The 24531-nt window shown below is 43.2% G+C and overlaps 2 protein-coding genes across 3 annotated transcripts in view; one reads left to right on the forward strand and one right to left on the reverse strand.

The window, feature by feature from the left end:
- The first annotated feature begins 9 nt into the window (after nucleotides 1–9).
- Nucleotides 10–16206, forward strand: CUNH14orf119 (chromosome unknown C14orf119 homolog). 2 transcript variants are annotated; one of them, XM_073575462.1, is made up of 2 exons: nucleotides 10–145; nucleotides 15635–16206. In XM_073575462.1, the coding sequence occupies exon 2, from the start codon at nucleotides 15638–15640 to the stop codon at nucleotides 15983–15985; it is 348 nt and encodes a 115-aa protein (XP_073431563.1). In that variant the 5' UTR covers nucleotides 10–145; nucleotides 15635–15637; the 3' UTR covers nucleotides 15986–16206. The 2 variants fall into 2 exon arrangements, with proteins under 2 accessions (XP_073431563.1, XP_073431564.1); XM_073575463.1 differs by lacking the exon at nucleotides 10–145 and adding an exon at nucleotides 668–812.
- A 110-nt stretch (nucleotides 16207–16316) lies between these two features.
- CIROP (ciliated left-right organizer metallopeptidase) overlaps nucleotides 16317–24531 on the reverse strand; it is a 59597-nt gene continuing 51382 nt past the window's right edge. Inside the window, exons 13-15 of the mRNA XM_073575458.1 lie at nucleotides 20736–20980; nucleotides 20456–20632; nucleotides 16317–16523 (exon numbers count right to left, since the gene is read on the reverse strand). Coding sequence (XP_073431559.1) covers nucleotides 16361–16523; nucleotides 20456–20632; nucleotides 20736–20980 — 585 coding nt within the window. The 3' untranslated portion in view covers nucleotides 16317–16360. The remainder of the gene's footprint in view (nucleotides 16524–20455; nucleotides 20633–20735; nucleotides 20981–24531) is intronic.

The following is a 24531-nucleotide window of genomic DNA, read 5'->3' on the forward strand; positions in this document are numbered from 1 at the left end:
GGCCGATCCCGCTGCGTGACGTCAACCTCGGGCACTTCCGCCTCCGCGCTCGGGTCTTTTCGGAGAAGCTCTCCTCCCTCCCCCCCATCTTCCTTTTACGTCACATTCGCTCCAGCTTTAGGCCCCGCCTCCATTTGCTGTATTGGTAAGTCGGTTAGTTCCGGTCCTCTTTGTGGTGCGACAGCTCCATCTCGTGGCCATTTCTGGGTATTGTAAGACCTGGCAATACTAACTCCCAATTTTTAGTAAATGATATCCATGCAGAGCTGAATTTTGTGGCAGTTTTCAGAAATAACCATGCAAACGTGCTGTCTGGAAATCATTGACATTTCTACTTTGTGATGCAGGTCTTCAGGCTTGGTTCACATCTGCAGTGTGGTATCTATGACATAAAATAACCCCGGATGCAGTGTCAGGTCTGATGGCCAGTGGCCATGCCAAATGGACTATCCAGTTAAATAAAAGACTGTAGATGTGAACATTGGCCAAAATCGGTATCCCCCTCTAATGCCATTAAGGCAGATCACTAGGAAATGCCCCCAGATTGATGGAGGTCTGAACTCAGTGACCCCATGTTATTTTCCAGCTCTGGAGTGGCACTTTAAATGTAAGCCCCCCACCCCCTGTCTTCTACTCCCTCTCCAGAGCTCCAGTCCCACGGCACGATCATGTGACAGTAGCGTCTGACTGGTCAGAAACTACATCACAAGGTCTGAATGCCAAAGCGAGGCTCTCATAGACTCACATTGACTAGTGACCACCTGCGTGCTCCACGAAACACTGGAGCGACGCTGTAAAACTGAAGGCGGCAGGTGAGTATGAGGCAGGGGAATTACGTTTAAAGCACCACTCCCGCTATGCAGTAAAAAAACCCACTGGAGTGGTGCTTTAACCCCTTAAGGGCCGAGCTATTTTGTGGGTTAATGACTGGGCCTCATTTTGTTAAATCTGACCAGAGTCACTTTATGTGGTAATAACTCTAGACCACTTCAACAGGTCCCGGTGATTCTGAGACTATTTTTTCCTGACGTATTGTACTTCATGATGGTAAAATTTGCTTGATATGATTTGCGTTTACTTGTGAAAATATCGGAAATTTGGTGAAAATTTCACAACGTTAAAACTTTTAATTCTTATATCCTTTAAGGCCTTTTTCACACATCAGTATTTTTGATCAGTATTTCATCAGTATTTGTATGCCAAAACCAGGAATGTCTCCAAAATAAGGAACAGGAGTCAGTCTTTCAATCATATTTTTTTCTCGGTAAGTTCCATTCCTGGCTTTGGCATACAAACACTGATGCAAAATACTGACCAAATACTGACGTGTGAATGAGCCTTAAGGCAGTGTTTCTCAACTCCAGTCCTCAAGACCCACCAACAGGTCAAGTTTTCATGATATCCTAGGTATTGCACAGGTGAAAATTTCATCACCTGCTCAAGCATCAATTCTATCACCTATGCAATACTAAGGAAATCCTGAAAACATGACCTGTTGGTGGTTCTTGAGAACTGGAGTTGAGAAACACTGTTTTAAGGGAACCTGTCACCAGGTTTTGCCGATATAAGTTACGGCCATCACCTTTCAGGGCTGATATACAGCATTCTATAATGTTGCATATAAGCCCCGAATCCCCAACATTTGAAGTGACTTTGAGGGGCCTATATGACAGAAAATACCCAAAAGTGACAGCATTCTAAAATCAGCACCCCTAAGGTGCTCAAAACCACATTCAAGAAGTTTATTAACCCTTTAGATGGTTCACAGGAACTAATGAAATGTGGAAGGAAAAAAATAAACTTTATTTTCTCAAAAAATGTTCTTTTAGCCCCCAATTTTTTTTCTTATTTTCACAAGTGTAACATGAGAAAGTGGACCCTAAAATGTGTTGTTCAATTTCTCCTGAGTACGTTGATATCCCCATATGTGGGGCAAATCTACTGTTTGGGCACCCGGCAGGACTCCGAAGTGAAGGAGCACCGTTTGAGTGTTTGAATGCAAAAATGGCTGGAGCGGATGCCATGTCTCGTTTGGAGAGCCCAAGATGTGCCTAAGCAGTGAAAACCTCCCCAAAAGTGACCCTATTTTTGCAAACTAGACCCCTCAAGGAACTTATCTAGATATGTGGTGAGCACCTTGAAAGAAGCTTACAATGTAGAGCCATGAAAATAAAAAAAATATTTTTTCCCACAAAAATGTTTTTAGACCCTTTTTTTATTTTTACAAGGGTAACAGGAGAAATTGCACCTTTTAATTTGTGGTGCAATTATCTCCTGAGTACACTGTGGAGGAAAACTACTTTTGAGGCAGAGTGCAAAGCTCAGAATGGAAGTGGCGCCATATTGGAGTTCAGATTTTGCTGGAATGGTTTGAGGGTGCCATGTCACGTTGACAGAGCCCATGAGGTGCCAGAACAGCAGAAACCCCCATATGTGACATCATTTTACAAACTACACCTCTCAATTAATTCATCTAGGGGTGCAGTGATCATATTGACACCACGTATCCTTCAGAACCTTTTACCATTGAGTGGTGAAGAATGAATAATTACATTTTTACCGCTAAAATGTTGTTTTGTCCACAGATTTTTTATACGGGCTACTAGGAAAGAAAATGGACCTCTCAGTCTTGTTGTGCAATTTCTCCTGATTGCACCAATAATCTACATGTAATCCAGAGCTACTTTTGAGGCACCGTACAAGGCTCCGACGTGATGTGCACCGTATTATTGTGCCGATTTTACTGTTATGGTTTGCGGGTGCCATGTCACATTGGCAGAGCCCCTGAGGTGCCAGAACAGCAGAAATCCTCATATGTGACTCCATTTTACAAACTACACCTGAATTAATTCATCTAGGGTTGCAGTGATCATATTGACACGACAGGTGTGCCACAGAATTTTATACCATTGGGCAGAGAAGAAATAAGAATTACATCTAATGCCACTGCTTTCCTTTCGAGACTTGTAAGGGCAATACTCAGACAAGTGAACATAAAAGTGTCTCTGGAGCAGTTTTTCAACACAACAATATCAGACCACTTGAGCAGCCTGCATGGCCTAAACATGCTACCATGGCTTTAGCATCTCCATTAACCCTTTCACGAGCGCCAACTGTAAATAAACATCAGCGCTTGCTAGGCTTTGTGCAATGTCGACGATTGTCTATGGTCGGCAGTCTTGCAGCTCTCGGGACCCAAGAATCCTGAATGCGCTGGGATTCCAGTGCAGAGTGATAGTTCTGACCTGCGATATCATTGGGACTTGATTTGGCTCCGGTCCCAATTATGTTATTAACCCTGTGTTATCTCCTAGATGCTGCAATCAATAGCGACTGCGGCATTTAGAAGTTTGTGACAAGGAGTGGGCTCCTCTCACCCATCCGGCACACCCGGAAAGAGCTGAGGGTTATGGCAACCTGAGATCAAATGATGACCTATGGGTCTGTCAGCTACAGTGACCTGTTAGAATCAGCCAGCAGCAGGGTATAATAGGCGTACTGACAGTTTTCATGCATTTCAATACATATGTGTCATGATCCATGCTGGATCATGACTGATATAAAGCACAGGTAACCTTTTTTTCCCTAAGCTGTGCTTAAGGTGTTTTTGCCCCCGGTGGCCATTAGGATTATTGCACTGTGTTTTCCCCCCAGTGGTGGTGAGCGTCATTGCACTCTAGTTTCGTTTGTTAAGTGCACATGATTATAATGCAGGTGTGATTATGCTATAAAACAGTCACAGGTGTTGCACTCAGTGTTGGTGATAGTGTTCATTTCAACCATCCTTGGTGGAGGAAGGAGCTGGAGAGCAGCTCTGATAGAGCCTGGTGTGAAATGAGTCATAGGGGATTTCCTTAGCTCTGACAGAGCTTGGTGGCACCGATTCAGGAGGAGAGCTGCATTCTGGTGGTGGACTCTGTTGCCAGGAGCAAGTGCAACAGAGTAAAGCTAAGTGGTGTTTCCCTGTTTGTGTTTTTTCCTTAGTGTGTATTAGTACAGCGGTGGGGCTAGTGCCTGCGCCACCCAGCTCCCTAGCAAAGGATAGGTGTAGGGTGTGCTAGGGCTACAGGTTCGTGATCGGCGCCTGGTGCGGAACCGGCATAGGGAACGCTAGGAGCGGTAGGGACACTGACTCAGGGGAGTGCAGGAGGTCTCCACATCCCCTTTCCCTATCGCAGGGCCCACCGTTGTAACTGTTTCCCTACCCCTTGTCTTGTTGTTTTAGTTACCGGCTTGTGAGCCATGTCACACGGAACGGGTCCACGTGACAATATGTATTTCAATTAGTGAGACCAGCGATCAGAGAAATAAAAGCTGAAGTCCCATACAGGGACTGAGTTAAAAAAAAAGTTAAAACTAAAAAAAACCACAAGATAAATAAAAAAAAAAATACTGAACCAACAAACAAGTATATTTATCTAAAAACAAAAAAGTGCACATATATTGTTTCGCCGCGTCTACAACGACCCGGTCTATAAAACTGTGAGACTACTTAACCCCTTCATTAAACACCTTAAAAAAATAGATATCATCACTGATTGTGGAAACGTAACACTAGATCTCAAGCAGCTTGGATTGTGTCTGTCTCTCCACTCTTCCTCCAGACTCTGGGACCTTGATTTCTAAGGTCTAGTGTGAAGTATCTACAATCAATGATGGTTTCGGGAGCCGTGTCTTCTGCTGGTGTAGGTCCACTGTGTTTTATCAAGACCAAAGTCAGTGCAACTGTCTACCAGGAGATTTTAGAGCACTTCATGCTTCTCTCTGCCGACAAGCTTATTGGAGATGGAAATTTAATTATCCAGCAGGACTTGGCACCTGTCCACACTGCCAAAAGTACCAATACCTGGTTTAAAAACAATAGCATCACTGTAGATGATTTTCCAGCAAACTTGCCTGATCTGAACCCCTAAGGCTATGTGCACACGTTGCGGATTCCGCTGCGGGTTTTTCCGCACGGAAACGCAGGTAAAACCGCAGGTAAAGTGACCTGCGGTTTGGTCTGCGGTTTTGCCCTGCGGTTTCACACCTCTACTATGTTAAAGGTGTGAAACCGCTGCGGAAACTGCCCAAACAATTGACATGCTGCGGTTTGTAAACCACAGCAAAACCGCGCGGAAAAAAACGCAGCGTGAGCACAGCGTTTTTGAAAACCCATAGGCTTTCATTGTACTGTACCATGTCAGCGAAACTGCTGCGTTTCCGCAGGGCCAAAACCGCTGTGGAAACGCAGCAGAATCCACAACGTGTGCACATAGCCTTAGAGAATCTATCGGGTATTGTCAAGAGGAAGATGAGACACCAGACCCAACAATGCAGACGAGTTGAAGGCTGCTATCAAAGCAACCTGGGCTTCCATAACACCTCAGCAGTGCCACAGGCTGATCGCCTCCATGCCACGCCGCATTGATACAGTAATTGATGCAAAAGGAGCCTTGACCAAGTATTGAGTGCATTTGCTGAACATACATTTCAGTAAGCCATCATTTTCGGATTTTAAAATCCTTTTTTCAAGCTGGTGTTATAAAGTATTCTAATTTACTGAGATAATGACTTTTGGTTTTTCATTGGCTTTAAGCGATAATCATCAACATTAACAGGAATAAACACTTGAAATACATCCCTCTGTTTGTAATGACTCTATATAATGAGTTTCACTTTTTGTATTGAAGAACTGAAATAAATTAACTTTTTGATGATATTCTAATTTTTTGAGATGCACCTGTAGTTATAGCGCTCAGACTACAGCAATACAAAACAGTTCTTTTTTCTATAAAATAGTTTTTATGTAAAAGTCGCAAAATATTTTAAAAAATGATATAAATGTGGTATCAATGTAATCATACTGACCTGAAAAATAAAGCTGCCTTATCAATTTTACCACACTGTGAACGGCATAAAAGAACTTAAAAAAACAAATCCTGAATTGCTGTTTTTTTTTTTGTTAATTCTGCCTCCCAAAAATCTGAATAGAAAGCGATCAAAATAATATTACATGCCTGATTATGGTTCCACTAAAAATGTCAACTCGTCCCACAAAAAGCAAGCCCTCACATGACTCAGCCAGCTCTCAAAATATAGCAATGCAAACCATTTTTTTTTTGTATAAAGCGTCTTATAGTGTGTGACTGCAGCCAAATATAAATAAATAAATCTGGTATCGCTGAAATTGCACCTGCTCAAAGAATAAAGTTGTCTAATCATTTATCCCACATGGAAACAGTGTAAAAAAGAAATAAAATCAATTTTTCACCTGCTATTGATTTGTTCATTCTGCCTCCCAAAGATCGTAGTAAGACTCGGCTCACATTTATCTTGCATGCTATGCTGAGTGCTTACACAGTGGTTTCCGAATAAATCTGAAATACCTGATTCATACAGAATCCTTAACGGAATATTTGCATCTTGTGTATCATGTTTGTGCGGTGTCCGTCTTTTAAGGCTTGCATAAAAGTGTGGTTGGCCACAGTTTTATGCACTCCTGAAAAGAAAGACGCCGCTGAACAGAGGCCAGATGGAGTCCAGAGTAACACTGCTGCCTCATTATAGTGAATGGATCCCTTAGGTGTTTCATCTGAATCACGTAATTCGGAGATTTACAAGGAAACCCTGATGTAAATGCTCAGCATAGAGCGCAGGATAAATGTGATCCCAAATGTTATGTAAAATGTTCCCAATAAAATATTCAACTTCCACAAAAAGTCCCCACTTGGGTCCATCATCTATTAAAGGAAATATAGTGAGCTGGAAAAGCACTGTACCCCCCAAAAGAAAAAAAAATGAGCAAATTCTGCACTCCCAAATCCAATTTCATTCTTGCATCTGAGCCCCGCATTGTGCCTAAACTACATTTAGCTTCCACATGTTTTGCATTTCTGTAGCGATGACAGCCCTCTTAATTTACAAGTGTCTCCAGAAACACGAGCTGGGCACAATGTATGGGCACTACAATGGCAGATTTGGCATTTTCACTTGACAACATCCATTGCTGCTTGTTTCTGGAAAACACCCACAGAGTAAAAATCATCACTGCACCTGTAGATAAATTCCCAGAGGGGTGCAATTTCCCAAATTGGGTCATTTGGATGGGGGGGGGGACTCTGCACTTAGGGGCTCTGTATATGGAGTCTGCAAACTATGAAAACTTGCTCTCCAATAGTCAAATAGCACTCCTCTTCCAAGTATCCCTGTGTGACTAAGCAGTACTGTACATGGGCTACAACTTTTTTTTGTGGTAAAAATTGTATTCTTTTTGTTTCACCATACATTGGTATAGAATTCTGTGACACACCTGTGGTGTCAATATGATCGCTCCACCCCTAGATGAATTCATTGAGACGTATAGTTTGTAAAATAGTGGGTGTTATACTGTTCTGGGACCTCAGTGGCTTTACCAATGTGACATGGCACCCACAAACCATAACAGAAAAATCTGCACTCCGATAGGGTGTTTTTTTCCTTTTGTGCCTCAAAAGTAGTTTTCAACCAGTTGGCATACTCAATGGAAATCGTGTAACAAATTGTACTGTTCGTTTTATCCTACTACCCTTTTTGAAAATTACAAACTTGTGGCCAAAGCAACATTTTTGTGGAAAAAAAATGTAAATTTTTCATTTACTCAGCCCAATTTTATACAAATCTGTGAGTCGCCTGAGGGGTAAAAATAATCACTACTGCCATAGATGAATTCCTCGAGAGATGTAGCTTTCAAGATGCGGTCACTTGTGGGGGTTTCTGCTGTTTCAGGTCGGTGGAGATAGTGTCCATTTTGGTGAAGTCGGTAAGAAAAGGACCAACTTCGACTCCTAAAATATATAATAAATTGGGTTTAGTATTTCAGTGCAGGATGTGATGTCAATGTTTTCATAGTAATTTTGGAAAGTTATGAAATGTCCTCTAATTGTCTGTTCTTTTCCTGATCAAAGGATCTAGGCTTTTATTTGAGATGAATCTGTGCTGATCTTTATGTACATGCTGTCATGATCTGAAGTGATCTGACAGTTTTAAATTGCACTGGGTGAACTTTTTTTACTTTGGAAAGTTCCAAGGTGTCTTGACTGTCCCCGGTGGTGGTTAGTGGTATTGCACTTTAGGTTTTTGTGCACGTAATTATGTATCAGGTGTGACACCCTATAAAGGTGTGCTAGGGGTGTGTAATCACTGCCTGTGATATTGTGAGATTGTTTTCACTCTGGGGGAGAGCCTGGAGGAAGGATGGAGCTGGTGAGGAGTCCTGCGCAGCTTAGCCAGGGGGGACGTGTTTCAGCTATGGTGTCTGGACGAAGGGCTGGCATGGCGTGGTGGGGTCGCAGTGATGGTGTCAGCGGGAAGTGTCTGCATGGACTGGTGGAGTGGCGACTATGGAGAGTGGCACTCACCATGTGGGACTTGGCTGCTGAGCTGGACTCAAGCATGCTTGACTTCGTGTCAGAAGCTGAACTCATCCTTGGGACTCTGGTACTAAGCAGCTGCAACTGGTGGTGGACTCTGCTCCGAGGCTGCACTAAGGTGAAGGATCCTGTTATGGTGATGGATCCAGGTGGAGGAGAAGATGCACGCAGGTGGTGGGCTCTGTTGCTAGGAGCGTACGCAACAGAGCAAAGCTAAGTGGTGTTTCCCCTGTATTGTCTCTTTCCCTCATGTGTGTTATTAGTGCAGTGGTGGGATTAGTTTCCACACCGACCTATTCCCTAGTGAGGGTTTAGGTTCAGGGCGAGCTAGGGCGTTGAGGTACGCGTGCGGCGCCCGGTGCGAAACCGGCATAGGGAACGTTAGGAGTGCAGGGACACCTGCTCAGGGGAGCTTAGGAGGTCTCCACGTCCCCCATTCCCTATTGCAGGGCCCACCATTGTTGATGTTTCCCAGGTCCCCCTTATTATTTAAATTCGCCGTACTGGAGGCGGGGTTTCCAGATTTTATGTCTAACGTGTAATTCCCAAATTCGCCAGGTGGAGGCGGCGTATCCACCTGCACGTTTTATTATTTAAATTCGCCCCACTGGAGGCGATGTATCCAGGGTCACGTGTGTTATGGGTTCGCCTTGCGGTAACCGCTGTGTGCCCAGAGACATGTGACCATGACACATGCTCAGTAGTGAGGCAGTGCTGTGGAGTCAGAGTCGAAAGTCAGGGAAATTGAGGAGTCAGAGTCTGTGGTTTGGCTTACCAACTCCATGGCACTAGTTTCAACGTCAGGGGCTTTTCAATTACCGTATTTTCCGCTTTGTAAGACGCACTTTTTTTCCCCAAAATTTTTTTGGGGGAAATGCGGATATACCGGTAAGTAGCTGCAGGCTGGGATGAGGGGGCGCCCGCTGCCACCGCGCTGCTGCTGCCCGACGCCGCTGCCTGGGATGTCCGCTGCTGCTGCCATGGGGGCCGTGTCCGCTGCCGCCGCTACCCTTGATGTCCGCCGCTGCATGGGGCTCTGCCGACATTTCGTGGAAGGCCAGAGCCCCCCGGCAGTTCTGTGGTTTCCCCCTGTGCGGTGGACTCCAGTAACATGGCCGCGGGAGGCGGCGCAAGCGCACACGAAGATCTCGGGAGATGAGATTTCAGTGCTGAGATCTCCATCTGTTCATGCGTCGGCGGCCATTTTACTGGAGTCCACACGCACAGGCTGAAACTACGGAACTTCGAGCGGGCTCTGGTCTTACAAGAAATGTCGACAGAGGCCCCCCCCCGGAGCGGCGGACATCCCAGGCAGCAGCGGCGGGCAGCAGCAGCCGAAATCCCAGGCAGTGGCGGCCTCGGACACCCTGGGCAGCGGCAACGGGCACCAGCAGACACCCTGGGCGGCAGCAGCAGCAGAGGCCCATGGCAGCAGCAGCAGAGACCCCTGGCAGCAGCATCAGCAGAGACTCCTGGTAGCAGCAGCATACACCCCGGGCAGCAGCGCCGCTGGGGACACCCGCAGCGGCGCACTGCACATTGGACACCCCCTCATCTCACCCAAACAGTAGTTTTCTCCCACATATGGGTTATCGGCTTACTCAGGAGAAATTGCACAACAAATTGTATGGTCCATTTTCTCCTGTTACCCTTGTGAAAATAAAATTTTTTGGCTAAAAGAACATTTTTATAGCATATAGGAAAGGTATTAACCACTGAGGACTCTCAATTCTGAATATTTTTCACTTGATTTTTTTTAATTTTTACTGCTCAAAGTTATAAAAATTCAGTGCCGCACCTGTGGGATTATGGTGCTCACCACACACCTATATGAATTCCTTGAGGTGTGTAGTTTTTAAAATGGGGTCACTTGTGAGGGCTTTCCACTGTTTGGGCACATCAAGGGTTCTACAAACATGACATGGCCCGCTATCTATTCCAGCCAATTTTGTGTTCCAAACGTCAGTGGTGCTCCTTCGCTTCCGAGCTCTGCCATGTGTACCCAGGTAGTTTTTCACCATATATGGTGTATTTGTGTACTCGGGAGAAATTGTATGGTCCATTTTCTCCTGTAACCCTTTTGAAAATGAAAAAAAAACAAAAAACATTTTTTGTGGGAAAAAGTAAGATTTTATTTTTTTTCCTTCCATATTGCTTTTATGCCTGTGAAGCACCTCAGGGGTTAATTACATCTTGAAGGGTGGTTTTTAAAATTGTGCAATTTTCTGTCTTTTAGACCCCTCAAAGTCACTTCAAATGTGGTCTCCAAAAAATGGTTTTGTAAATTTTGTTGGAATAATAAGAAATTGTTGATACAATTTTAACCCCTTCACCCCAAGGGTGGTTTGCACGTTCATGACCGGGCCAATTTTTACAATTCTAACCACTGTACCTTTATGAGGTCATAACTCTGGAACGCTTCCATGGATCCCGGTGATTCTGACATTGTTTTCTCGTGACATATTGTACTTCATGTTAGTGGTAAAATTTCATTCAAATAACTTGCGTTTATTTGTGAGAAAAACGGAAATTTGGCGAAAATTTTGAAAATTTCGCAATTTTCCAACTTTGAATTTTTATGCCCTTAAATCACAGAGATACGGCACACAAAAAACTTGATAACTAACATTTCCCACATGTTTACTTTACATCAGCACAATTTTGGAACCAAAATTTTTTTTTGTTAGGAAGTTATAAGGGTTAAAAGTTGACCAGCGATTTCTCATTTTTACAACACCATTTTATTTTTAGGACCACATCACATTTGAAGCCACTTTGAGGGGTCTATATGATAGAAAATACCCAAAAGTGACACCATTCTAAAAACTGCACCCCTTAAGGTGCTCAAAACCACATTCAAGAAGTTTATTAACCCTTTAGGTGCGTCACAGGAATTTTTTTGAATATTTAAAAAAAAATGAACATCTAACTTTTTTTCATAAAAAAAATAATTCAGGTTCAGTTTTTTTTATTTTACCAAGGGTAACAGGAGAAATTGGACTGCAAAAGTTATTGTGCAATTTGTCCTGAGTACGCAGATACCTGATATGTGGGGGGGAACGACTGTTTCGGCGCATGGCAGAGCTCACAATGGAAGGAGCGCCGTTTGACTTTTTCAATGCAAAATTGGCTGAAATTCAGATCGGACGCCATGTCACGTTTGGAGAGTCCCTGATGTACCTAAACAGTGGAAACCCCCTACAAGTGACCCCATTTTGGAAACTAGACCCCCCAAGGAACTTGAAAAAAGATATGTGGTGAGAACTTTGAACCCACAAGGGCTTTACAAAAGTTTATAACGTACAGCGGTACAATTAAAAAATCATATTTTTTCCACAAAAATGATCTTTTCACCCCAATTTTTATTTTCCCAAGGGTAACAGGACCCTAAAAGTTATTGTGCAATTTGTCCTGAGTACGCTGATACCCCACATGTGGGGGTAAACCACTATTTGGGCGCATGGCAGAGCTCGGAAGGGAAGCAGCGCCATTTGACATTTTTGGCTGGAATTGAGATCGGACACCATGTCGCGTTTGGAAAACCCCTGATGTACCAAAACAGTGGAAATCCCCCGCAAATGACACCATTTTGGAAACTAGACCCCCTAAGGAACTTATCTAGATGTGTGGTGAGAACTTTGAACCCCCATGGGCTTCACAGAAGTTTATAACATAAAGCCATACAATTAAAAAATCATATTTTTTCCACAAAAATGATCTTTTCATCCTCAATTCTTATTTTTCCAAGGGTAACAGGACCCTAAAAGTTATTGTGCAATTTGTCCTGAGTACGCTGATACCCCACATGTGGGGGTAAACCACTATTTGGGCGCATGGCAGAGCTCGGAAGGGAAGCAGCGCCATTTGACGTTTTTGGCTGGAATTGAGATCGGACACCATGTCGCGTTTGGAAAACCCCTGATGTACCAAAACAGTGGAAACCCCCCACAAATGACACCATTTTGGAAACTAGACCCCCTAAGGAACTTATCTAGATGTGTGGTGAGAACTTTGAACCCCCATGGGCTTCACAGAAGTTTATAACATAAAGCCATACAATTAAAAAATCATATTTTTTCCACAAAAATGATCTTTTCACCCTCAATTCTTATTTTTCCAAGGGTAACAGGACCCTAAAAATTATTGTGCAATTTGTCCTGAGTACGCTGATACCCCACATGTGGGGGTAAACCACTATTTGGGCGCATGGCAGAGCTCGGAAGGGAAGCAGCGCCATTTGACGTTTTTGGCTGGAATTGAGATCGGACACCATGTCGCGTTTGGAAAACTCCTGATGTACCAAAACAGTGGAAACCCCCCACAAATGACACCATTTTGGAAACTAGACCCCCTAAGGAACTTATCTAGATGTGTGGTGAGCACTTTGACCCCCCCAGTGCTTCACAGAAGTTTATAACGCCCGGGCGTGAAAATAAAAAATTCGTATTTTTTCCACAAACATGATCTTTTAGTCACCATTTTTTTATTTTCCCAAGGGTACCAGGAGAAATTGGACCTTAAAAGTTGTTGTCCAATTTGTCCTGAGTATGCTGATACCCCATATGTGGGAGAAAACTACTGTATGGGCACATGTCGGGGCTCGGAAGGGAAGTAGTGACGTTTTGGAATGCAGACTTTGATGGAATGGTCTGCGGGTGTCATGTTGCCTTTGGAGAGCCCCTAATGTACCTAAACAGTGGAAACCCCCCACAAATGACACCATTTTGTAAACTAGACCCCCCACGGAACTTATCTAGATGTGTGGTGAGCACTTTGAACCCCCAAGTGCTTCACAGAAGTTTATAACACTCGGACGTGAAAATAAAAAAATCATTTTTTTCCACAAAAATGATATTTTTCCCCCCAATTTTTTATTTTCCTAAGGGTAACAGGAGAAATTGGACCCCAAAAATTGTTTTGCAATTTGTCCTGAGTAGGCTGATACCCTACATGTGGGGGTAAAACACTGTTTGGGCGCATGGCAGAGCTCGGAAGGGAAGGAGCACCATTTGACTTTTTCAACTCAGAATTGGCTGGAATTGAGATCAGACGCCATGTCGCATTTGGAGAGCCCCTGATGTGCCCAAACAGTGGAAACCCCCAATTCTAACTCCAACCCTAACCCTAGCCCTAACCCTACCCTAAGCCTAACCCTAGCCCTAACCCTACCCCAACACACCCCTAGCCCTAACCCTAGCCCTAACCCTAATGGAAAAATGGAAATAAATACATTTTTTTTATTTTATTATTTTTCCCTAACTAAGGGGGTGATAACGGGGGGGTTTGATTTACTATTTATGGCGGTTTTTATATTTGGCGGCTGTCGCACGCTAAAAGACGCTTTTTATTGTAAAAATAGTTTTTGCATCACCACATATTGAGAGCTATAATATTTCCGTATTTTGACCCACCGGGTCATGTGAGGTCTTATTTTTTGCGGGACGAGTTGACGTTTTTATTGGTACCATTTTCAGGCACGTGAAATTTTTTGATCGCTTTTTATTCCGATTTTTGGGACGCAGAATGAACAAAAACCAGCGTTTCATGAATTTCTTTTGGGGGGGTGCGTTTACACCGTTCCGCATGCGGTAAAATTGATAAAGCGGTTTTATTCTTCGGGTCAGTACGGTTACAGCGATACCTCATTTAGGTCTTTTTTTATGTTTTTGTCGGTTTTATGCAATGAAAACTATTTTATATAAAAAATAATTATTTTTGCATCGCTTCATTCTGCGAGCTATAACTTTTTTATTTTTTCGCTGATGATGCTGTGTGGCGGCTCGTTTTTTGCGGGACAAGATGACGTTTTCAGCAGTACCATGGATATTTATATGCGTCTTTTTGATCGCGCGTTATTACACTTTTTGTTTGGCAGTATATTTTTTGCTTCGTTTTTTATTTTTATTTTTTAAGGGGTTCGCTAAAGGGGTTAACTAATGGGACAGTTTTATAGGGCGGGTCGTTACGGACGCGGCGATACCTAATATGTGTACTTTTATTGTTGTTTTTTTTATTATTTCCAAAAAATGGATTTATTGGGGGAATATTTTTTTTTTTTTTCTAATTTATTTGGCGATTTTTTTTTAATTATTTTTACACTTTTTTTTGTTTTTTTTTTTACTTTATTAAATAGTCCCAGATGGGACATCACTGTCCTGTGACAGATCGCTGATCTGTCACATCACAGATCACTGTGACAGATCAGCGATCTGACACAGGCACTGCAGAAGGCTTCCTCATGCCTGCGCTTTGCAGGCACTGAGAAAGCCAGCTTCCTCAGGCCCCCGAAGGCCCCCGTCGCCATTTTGGATTCGGGGGCCTGGAGGAAAGGAGTCCCCCGCAGCAGCGCTGCACATTGCGCTGCCGTGGGGGGCTCAGGGAAGCACGGAGGGAGCCCCCTCCCTGCCGATGCTTCCCTTTAACTCCCGGTACACCGCGATCATGTTTGATCGCGGTGTGCAAGGGGTTAACGTGTCGGGGGCGGTCCGTGACTGCCCCTGACACATTGTGCCGGGTGTCAGCTGTGATAATCAGCTGACACCCAGCCGCGATCAGCGGCGCTCACCACGTGGGCGCCGCTGATCGCGCCCAACGTACTATCCCGTCCATGGGCATAGGGGCCCAGGTCCCATGGACGGGATATACCGTCGGATGTCGGGAAGGGGTTAACCCTTTAAACAAAAGAAAATGATGTTTCAAAAATTATGGTGATGTAAAGTAGACATGGGAAATGTTATTTATTAACTATTTTGTGTGGTATAGCCCTCTCGTTTAAGAGTGTGAACATTTTAAAAATTTTCACCAAAATTCCAATATTTTCACAAATTAATGCAAAAAATATCAAGCTAAATTTACTACTACCATAAAGTATAGTGTGTCATGAAAAAAACAAAATCTCAAAATCGCTGGCATCTGTTGAAGCATTTCAGAGTTATTACCACATAAAGTGACACTGATCAGGATTGAAAAAAATGGCCTGGTCAGGTAGGTGAAAACAGGTTGTAGCACGAAAGGTTTATTAACCTCATTGATGACATGCCAAAGTGTATGTGTTTGCACATGGCTCTCATACTCGATGCCGAATAAATCAAAATGTTTTGAAAATTTTCATTTTTTCATCATTTGCATATTCAATGCCAATCAGTCCTGAGATTTCTGTAATCAAATGACTAACCCTTCTTTGTGTTACAATTTCAATGTTCAGGAGTCTATATTCATGTTAATTTTGGGTCCATATATTTTAGGTTATGACAGAGGAGGCCATTCCTATTTCTTATGTCCCAGCACAAGAAATGCGATGTGTCCTGCACTGGTTTACTGAATGGACAGAACACCAACGAAATCGCTTTCTGCAGGATCTTCTGTGCAAAGCAGTGCCTGGAAAGCTGTGCTTGCTCCTCGAAGGACTGAGTTCCTTGCAACTGTCTGCACCGCCACCGAGCCTTTTTCAGTGTCAAATGAGACTTTGGGATCAGTGGTTCCAAAGCTGGGACGAGGATGAACGAAATGAATTTTTACGACAACTGGAGCAGCAGGACCCAAACTTTGTAGCCCAGTTTTACAAGGAAGTAGCAGAAACTGCAGGAAAGGCCTAGTCTCGAGACCTGAGAAGTGTCAGAATGAATAAAACAAGCCATTACCGATTTATGCATTAAAATACAAAAAATAATGTAGTACCAAGTGCCTTGCAGTTGCCTTACAATTTATTTTTTCTTACAGTTTATTTTGTGAAACATTTTGGAAGAAACCAGTCATTGTACAAACAGAAGTCATTAAAAATTGAAAGCATTTATGTGGCAATTGTCACAAAGCTTAATCAATTTGGTGTATTCTGTTAGTAAAAAATATAAGTAAAATTCTCATTTCCAGAAGTTAAAATTTCTTTCTTTTAAAAAGGATAAAATTGTAAAATCTCTTCATGCCTGCTATGAAGTAAATCCCAGGAATTAATCATTCCTTGTATAGCTCCTTCAGGGCTGTGAATGATAAGAGTCTCTTACTTGCAAGACTCTAGTCTTGTATTTACAACAGCAGACAGCAAGAATCAGCACTCCACAAAGTAGGACCCCAAGGCAGCCACCAAGTAGCCCGAGATGATTGAGAATGCTGTTATGAGAGCCAGGGGACAAGATCCTGTGGAGGGAAAAATCTGGTTATTGGGTAATGAGATGGATATGCATAGCCTCTTAACCTAGCCTATGTTAGAACTTCTATTTCGCCTGTCTGTAGGCAGCAGCTCTGTACATCAATGCCTTGCCCAGTCCTGGAAAGTGTGGCCAAATTCCATCCAGCAGAAACTTTAGCTATAAATCATCCACTTCTAGCTGTACTGTAAACCTAACCATTCTTATTCTCAAAAATTGTTTTCTTTACTACACCCCAACAAATTATGTTCATAAGTGTTGTCTGGTGAACGTGGTGGCCATTCAATGCCGGTTCGTCATTTAGTTCAGTGGGAGTGTGTTGTCAAGGTAGTCTCTTACTGCAAAAGTATAATGAGGAGGTGCCCATTCTTGTTGGAAGAGCAGTTTGGCAAAGTTAGCCCTGGTTCTGAGTTGTGGCAATACCACGTCGTGCAACATGTTCAGGTGATAGTTACTATCCACAGTTGTATATGTACCCATACAATCTCATAGAATGTCATTGATTCAACTATTTTACAGTATTAAATCCTTACTTTTTATTTCCCACTGCTTATGAATCCACTGCTGTATGTGGCAAAAAACTATGTAAACTGCATGTATTCAGCCTTAGGGTACATGCCCACGATAAGGAATATTAGCCTTTTGGACATAGCATATTTTCGCTACTTCCAAAACGCTGCGTTCTACTTTACAATTAATACCTATACATGACCAAACATTACTTGTAGTGCGCACTTCCAAAATGCGTAATAACCATAGAAAAGAAAAATTGGGAAACTCATATAATGCAGTATCAATCTTATTTATCAATAATTACAAAAAAAAGTAAATATACCAAAATAGAGGTAAGGCCGGGGTCACACTGCGTTTTAGCAGTCCGTTAGACGGACTGCGTTACACCGCGGCATAACGCGGTGTAGCGCAGTCCGTTAACGCTGCCATTGCCCTCCATTCACAGGCGCATCACAACGCATGCCGTAAAGCAGCACGTGTTCGCGATGTGCTGCCATTCAGTGACAGAGCCTCGGACGCGGGCTGCAGCATCTGAGGCTCCGTCAACGCTATGCGTTGAAAGGGCTGGTTAAACGCAATGTGAACCTGGCCTAATGCATGTGAAGCCCAACCCAGACTATCTACTAAAACCATGATACAGTATCACAAAGTAGATTTGCAAAAAATGATTAAATGAATGTATTGCTAAAGGGGGATATAGAGAGAGATCAGCATAATCATGTCCTCTATGGTACATCATGATGAATGATGCTACTGTACTAGTGCACAGGTGAGTAAAGTGACAAGTTCACAATATATAGAATTACTTTTTGTTAAACCAAGATGTGTCAGCTGGAATAGGTAAAGGGGTAGGCTTACCCCAGCTGACACACTATTCAAAGGTATGGTATATCCTGTATTACTGCCTTGCCTATATATATATATATACATATACTGTATCTGTATGATTCTAGTGCCAACTGACTACAATTCATATTTTTTTATTTCATTATTTGCTGTACATGCACTTTACTAATCTTGATGCCATTTATCTATGTATCAAAAAATGTTACCTTGGCACTCTATATGTCAAATATGAACTTTAGTTAACATTATATATACTCATTATATATACTATATTTTGTGCACTTGTCACTTTACTCACCTGTGGTTGCATTAGTACAGTAGCATTATTCAACATGGTGTACCATTGAGGACTTCCATCGACCGCAGAGGAGCCTGCTCAGCAGCCACGTCGTTCCCGACGCTCTGCTCAGACCAGCTCTGTGGGTCTGGCTGTTGCTGCCACCTCTGGGGCAGCAATAGCAACGCAGGCTGCTCAGCAGCAAGCCACTCCAGAGGCTAAGTCCTTCCGTCGCTCCTATGAGCATGCTCACAAGACGATCTCCCATTGGAGATCGGGAGTCACATGCACAGGTCCTTCTCCAGATCTGATTGGTCCATCTCAGGGATCTGGAAGCTTCCGGAATTCCTGGCTATAAAAGGTTCACATGGCCGCTCGGCCATGTGCTAGTATAGACTCTAGTTACTACCTGTGTGAATGATGACGGATGCATGGACTTGCAAATGACTCATTAAGATTCCCCTCCCTCTGATATTACGTGTGGATAGGGAACTTATGATAGAGTCAGCTCCAGTCTGGCAAGCTAGAGACCACAGTGCATATCATCCACGGTACAAGCGTCCGACAGTGTGCCTGCTACCGGGCATTATTGTCTTGCGGCAGTGTCTGTCGTCGCGCTGCAGTCAGCAGTCCTTATTGGCGTCCGGTTGCGACGCCATACGCACGGTAGGCCTAGAAGGAAGCTGCCCCTGTGTCTTGGGCCCGAGTCCTATGACCATATACCGTGCGTGCATTCCGCTGAGACCTGTGAGTTCAACAGGCTCAGCATTTGTGTTTAACGTCTTGGCTTCTCTGTGAATTAACAGCCCGCCCAGCGCACTCCGGGTGACGTTCAACCCGAATGCGCAATACCGCCATATTGTGCGTCTGCCATTACACAGCAGCAGTGTAACACCTCTGCATGGTGGACCCCGGGCGGCGAACGCACTTTCTATTATTTAGTGCGTCCCGCCGTCCCTAACACTTAGTCTGTTTCAGTAGGCTCCACAATCATGGGGAAGACTGCTAACTTGACAGATGCCCAAATGCAGTCATTGACACACTCCACAAGGAGGGTAAGCCACAAAAGGTCATTGATACAGAAGCTCGCTGTTCACAGAGTGCTGTATCCAAGCATATTAAAGGGAATTTGTCACATCATTTTTTGCATATAAGCTGCGGCCACCGCCCTGTTGAGGGCAGAGCAAAGTACTGCAGTGCGCAGGCGCCGGGTAAGGTCAGAGAGGCCCGGCACCTGCACACTGCAGTACTTTACTCTGCCCTCAACAGGGCAAATCAGTACGCTTGCGCAGGAGCCGTGGCAGAAGCAAGGAAAAGGAACTCAAGGTCCCAGAGACTGGAGGAAACGTGGCGAGGCACACTCCAAGCTGCTTGAAGTCGAATGTTAAGTTTACACAATCAGTGATGGTTTGGGGAGCCATGTCATCTGCTGGTGTAGCTCTGCTGTGTTTTATCAAGACCAAGGTCAGCGCAGCCGTCTACCAGGAAATTTTAGAGCACTTCATGCTTCACTCTACCGACAAGCTTTTTGGAGATGGAAATGTCATTCTCCAGCAGGACTTGGCACTTGTCCACACTGCCAAAAGTACCAATTCCTGGTTTAAAAACAACAGCATCACTGTGCTTGATTGGCCAGCTGAAGGCTGCTATTAAAGCAACCTGGGCTTCCATAACACCTCAGTAGTGGCACAGGCTGATCGCCCCCATGCCACGCCGCATTGATGCAGTAATTGATGCAAAAGGAGCCCCGATCAAGTATTGAGTGCATTTACTGAACATACATTTCAGTAGGCCAACATTTCGGATTTTTAAATCATTTTTCAAGTTGGTGTTATAAAGTATTCTAATTTACTGAGATAATGACTTTGGGGTTTTCATTGGCTGTAAGCCATAAGCATCAACATTAACAGAAATAAACACTTGAAATAGATCACTCTGTCTGTAATGACTCTATATAATAAATGAGTTTCACTTTTTGTATTGAAGAACTGAAATAAATTAACTTTTTGATGATATTGTAATTTTGTGAGAAGCACCTGTATCTGCCAAGAGAGCAATAGGGTAATTCTTCTCTGACATGTGTATGGTGTTCTTTAGGTGGACATGAGGCTGTAGACTGTGTCTTGTGCTTGTGAACCAACAGATGATTGTTTAGTGTATTTCTTTTAATAGTCCAGATACATTCTGTCTGGTTATTAGCTTGATGTCTTGTGATACCTCACTGACAGTTCACATACAAAACTCTAAAATTAATTTTAGTTGAGCTTTAGTATTATATGCATTACCTGATGGTGATGGTGGAAAACTGAGGAGACTCATAAGTTACAGGATTATTTATGAGATTTATAATGGTTGCATGCTGTGAAGATCCAGTGGGATGTGTGGGGCAATGGTTTGGTTCTCCCACCTTTAGCAGAAATGATAAGTCTTTGTCCAACTCAGTGGAAACCTGAAGGTAGCATCTGCCAAAAAAAAGTTTTTTAATGTAAGAAAATAGTAAATGTTGTTGTCCAATTGCGTCAATTTAATAGAATTTAATGCTGTCCCTCGATCACGTCTCATCACCTTTGAACTCCAGCATGTTGAGCTATAACTCCTAGGACCTCTTCTGTTAGCATTTTCTTCATCTTTGCTGTCCATTTTAGATTTTTCCCAATTGTTAGTTGCACTCTTGTTTCTTGAATAGGTCTTTGAGAAAATAGGGTGTAGAAGGGAGTTGTGGTGAAAACAGAGGTTGGGGCAAGTGGATGGTCAAATCCTAAGCAGAGCCTTCCATCAGGACAAAGTAAAACTCCATCAAAACCTTTAACCTTCAAGAAGAGAAAATGAACCAAACGATACAATTTGAACAGCAGTTAGCCTATCATAATAGCTGAGAAAAATTATTGCACCATTGTTACCATTGTTATGTACATGAATCCAAGTGTATTTTTGCAGAATATTTGACTTTAATTATTCTCCCATGTACCATTACTTCTAAAAGAAAGGAAGCACGGCACTTAGGGCTTCAAAGTCCAACTAGCCCTTCTAAACTCAAGGTCACACAACATCCAAGAAATGCCCATGTTTACACTGGCGCTCTCCAATTAAAGTGTTATTCCCAACATTTCAAGTGATCACCTATCTAGAGGTGATAATAAGTTTATTCATTGTCTATGGGACTAGTGGAGAAAGACGATTGTTGTTCTCTGCTGTCTCCAGAAGTCCCATAGACAATAAAGCTAGGTTCACATTAATACAGTGCTCTCCGTTGAGCAATACATCAGAGTTTCCAGCGGAATTCTTGAAAAAATGTATTCCCCAATCAAGCCATTCACTTGAATGAAACCAATGGAATCACTGTGGACACTATCTGGCCTCTGTCCTGGCAGTATTCTTCACTTTCAGGCAAGCATAAAAAACATGGTTTGTCACATTTTGTGTGAAAAAGATGAATACTGCCAGGATCGAGGCCAGAAAATGTGCGCATTGATTCAGTTGGTAAACTCAAGTGAAGAGTCAGTATTCACCGCATATTCAAGATGATTTTTTTTGCAAATAAAGTGTTCAATTTATTAAGGATGAACAAGTGATTTCAAGAGAGCAAAAAAAAAAAAAATTGATGTCAAAGCGACTAGAAAAGCACAACGTTTCGACCCCTCCCTGGTCTTAATCATAGAGTCGCTGAAAGACAAGATGATAACATATCAGATAAATCATAATAAATCCAAGGTGCAAACAAATATAATTAATAAAATTACAATTAATAAACAATATTGAATAAGTCCCAAAAGCGTCAAGATAGTAGCAGCTTACATTTCTGCAACTAAAATGAGGAGCAAATCATAAAGCAATGTGAAAACTTAGTGGTAAGAAAGTTGTTTAGTAGAAGGCAAACAAGCCGATTCTGGAGTTAAAAAGGGGAGGGAAGCGTCATGATCCATTTTTTGGATCTGTCAGATCTGGATCTCCTCATATTTAAACCTTTTTTCCTTTTTGGTCGTCGGGGTTAATATGAGTTTTTGCCCCCGGTGGCTACCGGAGTTACTGCATGGAAACTGCATGTGTTTAATTATTTATGCAGGTGGTGACTTCTCCCCCTCCTTCCTATAAAAGGAGTTCAGGTGCTGCTAATCACTGTTGGTTATACACTTGCTCTTGGGAGACCAACCAAGCTGGAGTTCAGGAGCTGAGTTCTGTGGTGCTTCAGTTGTTTGCTGTTGTCAAGTGGCTATCTCTGCTGTCCAGGAGCATTGAAGCAGAGCAAGCTAAGTTTTATTTTATTTTACCCTGTCTGTTGTATCTTTCCTTTCGGTTTTTTGTGTAGTACACTTTTCCCTGTCTCACCTCCTGGGGTGGGGGTTGGGGGTTTAGCTCAGGGCTAAACAGGAGACAGGGACAGGTCGGGGACTTGGGCCTCACTACCTTTAAGTGTACCCCCAAGTTAAGGAAAGACAGGGCAACCCCTTAGCCTGAGGGGCTGTTCAGGGGCCCCGGTTCCACATCTTCTGTTTTCCCCTTATTGCCCCGTGACAAGAAGAGAGGATACAGATGGTAGTTTATCTTAGTCCAAGATCTATGAAGCATGAGAATAATTATAATTTTATTTCTATAGTGCCAACTTATTCCGCAGCACTTTACATTTTAGAGGGGACTTGTACAGACAATAGACATTAAGCATAACAATAAAAATAGATCAACAGATACTAAGAGGAATGAGGGCCCTGCTCGCAAGCTTACAATCTATGAGGAAATAGGGGAGACCCTAAAGATGGAAGGTAACAATTGCTTTCCTTGTTCAAACCAGCCATAATGTAGGAAATCAGGTGTTCATGTAATGCTGCATGAACTAGTTATCAGTCAGAATACGTAAACGTACAGACACAGAGGGCTACTAAATGCATAAGGTGTATGAGAACCTGATGCAAGGAACCTGGTTATGGTAAAGTTTTTGAATGGGCAACACAGAAATAGTTAGATTAAAGTATTGAGGCGGTAGGTCAGTCTGAAGAAATACGTTTTTAGTGCACGCTTAAAACTGTGGGTATTAGGGATTAATCAAATTCAGCTGGGTAGTGCATTCCAAAAAATTGGCGCAGCACGTGAAAAGTCTTGGAGACGGGAATGGGAGGTTCTGATTACTGAAGATGTTAACCTCAGGTCATTAGCAGAACGGAGGGCATGGGTAGGGTGGTAGACTGAGACGAGGGAGGAGATGAAGTGTGGTGCTGAGCTGTGGAGTAGTTTGTGGGTGAGAGTAATACGTTTATACTGAGTTCTGAAGTGAATGGGTAACCATTGTTATTACTGGCACAAGGTAGAGGCATCGATGTAAAGGTTGGTGAGGAATATGATCCTGGCTGCAGCATTGAAGACAGAATGGAGAGGGGAGAATTTGATAAGAGGGAGACCGATTAGTAGAGAATTACAATAGTCCAGATGAGAATGAATAAGAGAAACTAAGAGTTTTTGCAGAGTTGAAAGTAAGAAAGGGCTGAATTCTAGAAAGGTTTTTGAGGTGCAGATGACAAGAGCGAGCCAGTGATCGGATGTGAGGGGTGAATGAAAGCTCTGAATCAAGTATGACCCCAAGAAAGCGGGCGTGTTGATGGGGAGTAATGATAGAACCACACACGGAAATGGCAATGTCGGGCGTAGGTAGGTTAGTAGAGGGAGGAAATACAAGGAGTTCAGTTTTTGACAGGTTCAGTTTCAGATAGAGAGATAGAGGGAGGACATTATGTTAGAGACAGCGGTATGACAAACACTGGTGTTTTCTAAAAAGGCAGGCGTGATGTCAGGAGAGGAGGTGTATAATTGAGTGTCATCATGAGAAGCATGTGTAATGGGGTCCCAAACTCCTGAAAGGAATGGTGAAAAAAATTACTTACAGTATAGTCCTGGTAATATAAGTCTAAATATGGTACCTGTTAAAAGGGGGGGTCAATACCCACAGTGTTTGGATGCCAGAATGCTCAAGGACCTAGAAGGTATCAAAGCTGTATGTCAGTATAACCCCAACAAATGGGGGAAAAAAACAGGGTTGGCTCCGCATTTGGATGTGGTTACCTTGCTCTCAGAATCTGTAAAACGGCGCTCCCATGCGATGGCGTGTTTTAGGTGAACACAGGGAGGGTTATAAGTAGCGGGATGTGCCGCCGGACCGGAAGTGCGAAATCCAGCCCGGATGTGACATGGCGCCGCTGAGTCAGCTGCCATCGCTCATGCACAGCGGTTATGGGAGCCCTACGTTACCTAGAGATGGTAATGCTCTAGAGAGGGGCAGAGTGTGTTGGGCAGCACCAAAGGGATGTAACGTCAAGTAGGGGGCAAATGAAGTCGCCACGTGAGGCACATATAGGTCCTGTATTATAAAGTGATG

Source organism: Dendrobates tinctorius, unplaced genomic scaffold (assembly GCF_039654945.1).
Source record: "Dendrobates tinctorius isolate UK_male_01 unplaced genomic scaffold, ASM3965494v1 ptg000044l, whole genome shotgun sequence".
Lineage (NCBI taxonomy): Eukaryota > Metazoa > Chordata > Amphibia > Anura > Dendrobatidae > Dendrobates > Dendrobates tinctorius.

What these genes read in the sequence shown, in the direction of transcription:
- CUNH14orf119 (XM_073575462.1), top strand. Translation starts at nt 15,638, where the DNA reads ATGACAGAGGAGGCCATTCCTATTTCTTATGTCCCAGCACAAGAAATG.